Below are 8,221 nucleotides of genomic sequence, written 5' to 3' on the forward strand. Positions count from 1 at the left end.
ACTACAGGCATGCGCCACCATGCCCCGCTAATTTTTTCTATATATTTTTAGTTGTCCAGCTAATTTCTTTCTATTTTTTTGGCAGAGACGGGATTTTGCTCTTGCTCAGGCTGGTCTGGAACTCCTGAGCTCAAACGATCCACTCGCCTCAGCCTCCTAGAGTGCTAGGATTACAGGCGTGAGCCACCGTACCCGGCCGAGATTTGCTTTTTTTTGATAAACTTATAGATTAAAAAGATTCAATATAATAAAAGGTTAAAATTTAATTATGGTAATCACCAATTTCTGATCACAATTAGGATATATGTAAAATCTTCATTTCCTTTGTAGCATTAACTAACCTTGGTATTTCATCTTCTTCCCACCGAAATAAAGTACCACCAAGAGAATTTCCTGATAACCGATTCTTGCATGATCCAGTTGCATGCAATGTGACACCTAGGAATAAAAAGGTAAAAGAAAATAAATTCTACTTTAAATTTGCATATAATTACCTTTGTAAAAAAGGTAAACATTCTCTTAAATTTTATTACTCATAAATTTTAGATTCCCTTTAATCAATATATATAATATTTATACATATTTATGGGGTATATATACTATTTTGATACATGCAGATAATGTGTAATGATCAAATAAGGGTATTTACACTATCCATCACTGCAACCATTTATCATTTCCTTGTGTTGGGAACATTTTAAATCTTCTCTTCTGGTTATTTTGAAATATACAATATACTGTTATTAACTATAGGTATCCTACTGTGCTATCAAACACTAGAACTTATTTCTTCTATCTGTTTGTACCCATTAACCAACCTCTCTTCAACCCTCCCCCATTCTCACACCCTTCCCAGCCTCTGGTGACTGTCATTCTACTGTCTACCTCTACAAGATTAACTTACTTACTTATGTATTTATTTATAGAGCTAGGGCCTCACATTGGTGTCCAGGCTGCAGTGCACTCGCATGATCACAGCCCACTACAACTGGAATTCCTGGGCTCAAGCAATCCTCCTGCCTCAGCTTCCTGAGTAACTGGGACTACAGGTACATGCCACCATGCCCAGTTATTTTAAAATTCTTTGTAGAAGGGGAGGGGGTCTCGCTTACATTGTCCAGGCTCAAACTCCTGGCCTCAAGCAATCCTCCTGCAGCCTCCCAAAGTGCTAGGATCATAGGTGTGAGCCACCATGCCCAGCCCAACTTTTTTTAGATGGGGTCTTTGTTGCCCAGGCTGGACTTGAACCCCTGGTCTCAAACAATCCTCCTATGCCAGCCTCTCAAGTAGCTGGATGCGGTGGCTCATTTTCCTGCTGAGTTGAGTTCCTTGTTTATTTTGGATATTAGTCCTTTGTTGTATGAATTTGCAAATATTTTTTCCCACTCAATAGGTTGTCTCTTAACTCTTTGGATTGTGTCCTTTGCTGTGCAGAAGCTTTTTAGTGTAATATAGTCCTATTTGTCTATTTTTCCTTTTGTTGCCTGTGCTTTTGAGGTCTTAGCCATAAAATGTTTGCCTAGCCCAATGTCTTTAGAGGGTTTCCCCTATGTTTCTTTTTCTAGCAGTTTTATAGTTTCGATTCTTACATTTAAGTCTTTAATTAATCTTGGCTTGATTTTTGTATATGGTGAGAGACATTCTTCTGTATATGGATATCCAGTATTCCTGGCCTCATCTATTGAAGAGGGTGTGCTTCCCCCCAGGTACATTCTTGGAATCTTTGTTAAAAATCAGTTGGCTGAAAATACATGTTTTTATTTCTGGTTTCTCTATTCTGTTTCATTGATGTGCCTGTTTTTATACCAATATCGTTATGTTTTGATTACCACAGCTTTGTAGCATATTTTGAAGTCAGATAGTATGCCTCCACCTTTGTTCTTTTACCTTGGCTATTTGGGTTCTTTTGTGGTTCCATATGAATTTTAGGATTGTTTTTTCTATTTTTGTGAAGAACATCATTGGTATTTTGTTAAGGACTGCATTGAATCTGTAAATTGCTTTGGGTAGTATGATCATTTTAGCAGTATTAATTCTTCCAATCCAGAAGCATGGGATGTCTTTCCATTTGTGTCCTCTTCAATTTCTTTCATCAGTGTCTTGTAGTTTTTCCTTGTGTAGACTTTTCACTTCCTTGGTTAAATTTATTCCTAGGAATTTTTAAATTTCATAGCTATTGCAAGTGAGATTGCTTTCTTGGTTTCTTTTCAGCTAGTTCCTTATTGGTGTATAGAAATGCCACTGATTTTTTTATGCTGATTTTGTATTTTGCAACTTTACTGAATTCATTTATCAGTTCTAACAGTTTTTTGGTGGAGTCTTTAGATTTTTCTACCTACAAGATCATATCATCTGCAGAGAGACAATTTGATTTCCTCTTTTCCAATGTGAATGCTTTTTATGCCTGATTGCTCTCGCTAGGACTTCCAGTACTAAGTTTAATAGAAGTGGTGATAGTGAGCATCCTTATTCAGTTCTTAGATGAAAGGTTTTCAGCTTTTCCCCATTCAATATGATGTTAGCTGTGGGTTTGTCATATATGGCCTTTATTATGTTGAAGTATGTTTCTTCTATACCTAATTTGTTGAGAGTTTTTATCATGAAGGAATGTTGAACTTTATTGAATGCTTTTTCTGCACTGACCGAGATGATTGTATGGTTTTTGTCCTTAATTCTGTCGATGTGACATATCACATTTATTGACTTGCATATGTTGAATCATCCTTTCATCCCTGGGATAAATCCCACTTGTTCATAGTGTATTTTTTTTTTTTTATGTGTTGTTGGATTCGGCTTGCTAGCGTTTTGAAGATTTTTTGCAATCTATGTTTATCAGATCACTTTTAAATAAATGACACATTTTATTTAAATTTCACCAGTTTTCCACTAATATCCTCTTTCTGTTCCAGGATCCAATCTAGGGTACCACGTTGCATTCAGTTGCCATGTCTCCCCAATCTCCTCTCAGTCTTTCCTTGTTTTTCTTGACCTTGACAAGTCATGAGTATTGAGAGGTAACCTGCAGAACAATCCCCAGTCTGGGTTCATCTGATGTTTTTCTTCATGATTAGACTGGATTTATGGGTTTTTTGGAAAGAATATCACAGAGGTGAAGTTCTCTTGTAATCATATCATGAGGGGGTCCATGATATCTACATGACATCACTGGTGACATTATGCTTCGTCACTTGGTTAAGGTTAGTGAAGTACAGTTGTATGGGTTTGATGAACACATAATCATGTTTCTACCACCCCAGAACCATACAGAATTCCTTTACTCTAAAGACCCTGTATATCCCCTTTGCAGTCAACACTCCCCTCTCTCCTAATCCTTGGCATCCAATAATCCATTTTCCATTTCTGTAGTTTTGTCTTTTCCAGAATGTCATAAAATCATGCAGTTTGTAGCCTTTTGAGTCTGGTTTCTTTCACCCAGTAAAATACTTTAAAGATTAATCCATGTTTTGAGAATCCATAGCTTATTCTTTTCATCACTGAATAGTATCAACAATTTATCCATTCTCCTGTTGAGCGGAAATCTCAATTGCTTTAGATTTTTAGCAATTATGAATAAAGTTGCTATAAACATCTGTGTTCAGGTTTGGGTGGACTTAGGTTTTAAATCACTTAGGTAAACACACCTAGGAATATAATTGCTGGGTCACCTTCTAAGTCTATGCTTAACGTTGTAAGAAACTACCTGTTTTCCAAAGTGACTACACTAGTTTGCCTTCTCACCAGCAATGAAAGTGAGTTGCTATTGTTCCACATCCTGGCCAGCATTTGTTATTGTTAGTCTTTAGAATTTTAGCCAAACTAACACATGTATAGTGGTAGCTCTTTGTGCTTTTAATTTGCATTTCTGTAAGGACACATAATGCTGAACATCATCTTTTTACATGTTTGCTGTCCTTATATCTTCTTCTTTGGTGAAGTGTCTGTTCAGGTCTTCTGATAATTTTTAACCAGGTTGTTTGCTTTCCTATTGTTGATTTTTATAAATTCCTATATATTTTACATACAAGTCCTTTATCAGGTATGTAATTTCCAAATAGTTTCTCCTGGTCTGTAATTTGTTTTTTCATTCTTTTAACCTTGTTTTCACAGAGCAAAGTTTTAAATTTTGACAAAATCCAACTTATCAATTTTTCCTTTCAAGGATTATGTTTTTGGTGTTTTATCTAAAACCTCATTGCCAAACCCAAGGTTGGGCAGATTTCCCCTTTATTTTCTGATAGAAGTTTGATAGTTTTACATTTAAGTCTGTGCAATATTTTAATTTTTATTTAACGTTTGAAGCCTATGTCTGGGTTCTTATTTTTATTTTCTAGCATATGAACATCCAATGATTCAAGCACTATTGGTGAAAAGACTGTCCCTTTCTCCACTGAATTACCATTGTGCCTCTGTCAAAGTTAAGCTGAGTATAATGGACAAATTAGAGGCTATTTCAAATATAGGTCTATTTCTGGGCTCTACTCTATTCCATTGGTCTATGTGTCCATCCTTTCACCAGTACCATGCTGTCTTGATTACTGTGGTTTACACTAAGTCTTAAAACTGGGTAATGGGACTCCTTAATCCTTTACTCTTAAAAATATCTACACTGTAAAAAAGGAGTAAATCCTAGAGATGAAATAATACAGCCTTCATTGAGATGGGGGATAACTAGGAGGCTATAATCCCTGTAGGGAAGGAAGTTAGGCAGCGGGCACTTGTCTCTCTCCTGCTTTTATTTTATCTTCCCTCTTTCTTTCCTTTTCAGTCTCCATGGAGAAAAGGCCAAACCTTACCTCATCCTTCATTAGATAATTTCCCTCTTGGGGATCCTAAGGACCAAGGGAGAGCTATTCATTCCCATAATTTGTTTTGCTATGGGGATTTTAAACTATTCTAAGAGATTGAAGAGATAAGAAAAATTAGCATTTAGTAAATTATAAATTGTCATCTAAACTTCAGGTTATTATCTAGAAGAATTAGTTATGAACAAATGAATTATTTTGGTCTACTTAAAAGGGAGGAACATGCTGGTCTCAATGCTTCAATCTTTGTGTATTTAAAATAAAAATCTAATAATTAATATAAATTGTCACCACAAAACATTCTCTTTTTAAAAAAAGTTTTAGGCCGGCGTGGTGGCTCACGGCTGTAATCCTAGCACTCTGCAAGGCCGAGGCGGGCGGATTGTTTTAGCTCAGGAGTTCGAGATCAGCCTGAGCAAGAGCGAGACCCTGTCTCTACTAAAAAATAGAAAGAAATTATCTGGACAACTAAAAATATATAGAAAAAAATTAGTCGGGCATGGTGGCACATGTCTGTAGTCCCAGCTACTCGGGAGGCTGAGGCAGGAGGATCGCTTGAGCCCAGGAGTTTGAGGTTGCTGTGAGCTAGGCTAACGCCATGGCACTCACTCTAGCCAGGGCAACAGAGTGAGGCTCTGTCTCAAAAAAAAAAAAAAAAAAAAAAAAAAAGTTTTATTGCATCTAAGTTGTTCCATATAAGGATATTAATGGCATGTTAGAGAGACCAAACAAAACTATTAGTGAATACAACATTGTACAATAGAGCATTGCAAATAGCATGACCATTTGATAAATATTTAAATGCAGTTTTCAATTTGCATTTAATTCCGTTATCTGTAATTTATTGCAGGTCTAGGGTATATGTGTGTGTTTGCTAGGTTTTACTCATGGAGGTTAGTGTTCTTTTGTATCCGGTATATTCTAAATTGTGTGCTGAACATATTACACTTGAAATTTTACTTTTAGGTATAATTTGAGACCTATAATAAAGATAATTTCCTCTAGGGAAGATTTTCATTTGCTTTTTCTGCCAGACCTGACTGTATTTCCAAATCAGTATCCCCTCAGCTCAAGTTTTATACTTTGGGAATCTCTTTTGGTTCCAGGGGATTCAAACTGGACTGAAGAAATATCTCAAAGGTGTTCCACTTCCCAGTTTGTGCTCAGCTGAAGGGCATACCTATTTGAGGACCCATCCTACCCTGCGGAGGGTTCTGACCTGCCAGGCAGGACCTAGGTTTTGCTTTCTGTCTCTCTCACCTGGTAGGGTTGTCTCAAAGAAGATTCTAAATGTTCCAGGATTTGCAAATGTCCTCAGAGGAGGTTGCTTTCAGCACTCTATTCCCTTTTGGCCTGTACTTCTTTACTGTTTGTAAACTCTTTGATACATTTAAGACTTTTTTCTTTCAATTTTACATGGACTTTAAATTGTTTTTAGCAGGAAGGTTGATCCCAACAACCTAGCCCATTATTCAAGGAAACAAAAAATCCTTCCTCATGACTTTTCAGAGTACAGTTTGGGTACAGTAGAAGAAACAGAAAGAATTAAACCACAAGAGAATAGCTGGTAAACTAAAAAACTGAAAAAAAAAAAAAAAAAAGAGAGAGAGAAGAGAAAGAAAAAAGAAAAAGCTAACCTCTGGTTCAAGAAGTTTGGCAGTGACGGAAAAGAAAAGATAATGGCAGTTAGAAAAGACATTAGGGTTGGAAGAAAAATATTAGTTTCATTTTGTTTTAAGAGAAGTAGAAGGAATCCAATGAGAATAAAAAGCAAAAGATAGTAGAACATTTGACTCAGAAATTCTACTCCTAGGTATAAGTCCAAGAGAGACAAAAATACATGGCTACACACTGGCCGGGTGCGGTGGCTCACGCCTGTAATCCTAGCACTCTGGGAGGCCGAGGCAGGAGGATCACTCAAGGTCAGGAGTTCAAGATCAGCCTGAGCAAGAGTGAGACTCTGTCTCTACTAAAAATAGAAAGAAATTAGCTGGAAAACTAAAAATATACAGAGAAAATTAGCCGGGCATGGTGGCACATGCCTGAAGTCCCAGCTACTCAGGATGCTGAGGCAGAGGATTGCTTAAAGCCAGGAGTTTGAGGTTGCCATGAGCTGATGCCACGGCACTCTAGCCCAGGCAACAGAGCAAGACTTTGTCTCAAAAAAAAAAAAAAATATGGCTACACAAAGACTTGTACATGAATGTTGACAGCAGCATTGTTTATAATAGCCAAAAGATGGAAACAACCCAAAATGTCCATCTACTGATGAAGGTATAAACAAAACGTAGTATATCCACTACACAATGGCATGTTATTTGTCCATTAAAAGGAATGAAATACTGATACATGCTACAACACTGATGAGCTTTAAAAACATTATGCTAAGTAGAGAAAAACCCCACATATTATATGATTCCACTTATATGAAATGTGCAGGATTGGGCAAATATACAGTGACAGAAAGTAGATTAGCGGTTGTTTAGGGGTAGGAGGCATGGGAAGCTTGGGGGTGATTGCTAACGGGTACAGGATTTCTTTCAGGATGATGGAATGTTCTGTATTTGGAGTGCTGAGGGACCAACATCTCCGTTAACCTGTAGCTATTCACATCACCTGGAAAGTGACTATAAGTAACGTGGCTGTAACAACCATAGAGATTTCTGAAAGTGTATTAATAATACATCATATACTACACCTAAAATATGAAAAGTAACAAAGTTTGAGGTTAAAAAAAATCACAATACATATCAATTTCTGAGCAATGTAAAGGTGATCTGATCTGGAACTAAACCTGCGATACCTCCAAGGTATGCCTGTTTACTAAAAGCCATCAAATTTTCCTATTTAAATGAGTAAATAGTATGATATGTGAATTAATCTTCACAAAGCTGCTCTCTCCCAAATTTTTCCTGAGATGTTTTTCCCGATAATCTCTAATCCCACTTTGCATATGTTCTTTTTTATTCTTTAGTCACATAACTTATTTTCTAAATACATATTTAATATTATTTTATAAATCATTGATTATATAACACTGGTTTCAAAGCTTAATTAACCTTACTTTTCCTTCTTGCTTTTCGGAACTTGACAGCAGCCAGATTTACTAAATTCATTCCATAAAGATTGTAGTCAATGAAGAGCTGTAGGAGGTAGGGAATATGTGCTTCATGAGGCTGGTAAAATTTATTCATTATGGCTCCACTTTGCAAAAGTTCACATATCCTAAATTAGAAAAAACAAGTTATATCATAAAATTATGTTCCCTAAAATGTTAAATGAAACAATGATTACACAAACATAGAGAAGAAAACAGATATGAGTGCACAAAATTTGTATTTCAATTTTAGTGGAAATTTGTATTTTGTTAGTAATTAAAAGCTTAAATCAAGTTTTAAAGTAAGCAGCATGTTCTGAAT

The 8,221-nt window shown here is 36.2% G+C and overlaps 1 protein-coding gene across 1 annotated transcript in view; it reads right to left on the reverse strand.

Annotated features, from left to right (window-relative positions):
* REV3L (REV3-like, polymerase (DNA directed), zeta, catalytic subunit) overlaps positions 1-8,221 on the reverse strand; it is a 178,973-nt gene that overhangs the window by 88,012 nt on the left and 82,740 nt on the right. Inside the window, exons 4-5 of the mRNA XM_012642842.1 lie at positions 7,867-8,027; positions 342-438 (exon numbers count right to left, since the gene is read on the reverse strand). Of these exons, the coding sequence (XP_012498296.1) occupies positions 342-438; positions 7,867-8,027 (258 nt within the window). The remainder of the gene's footprint in view (positions 1-341; positions 439-7,866; positions 8,028-8,221) is intronic.

This window comes from Propithecus coquereli, unplaced genomic scaffold, assembly GCF_000956105.1.
Source record: "Propithecus coquereli isolate 6110/MARCELLA unplaced genomic scaffold, Pcoq_1.0 Scaffold189, whole genome shotgun sequence".
Classification (NCBI taxonomy): Eukaryota; Metazoa; Chordata; class Mammalia; order Primates; family Indriidae; genus Propithecus; species Propithecus coquereli.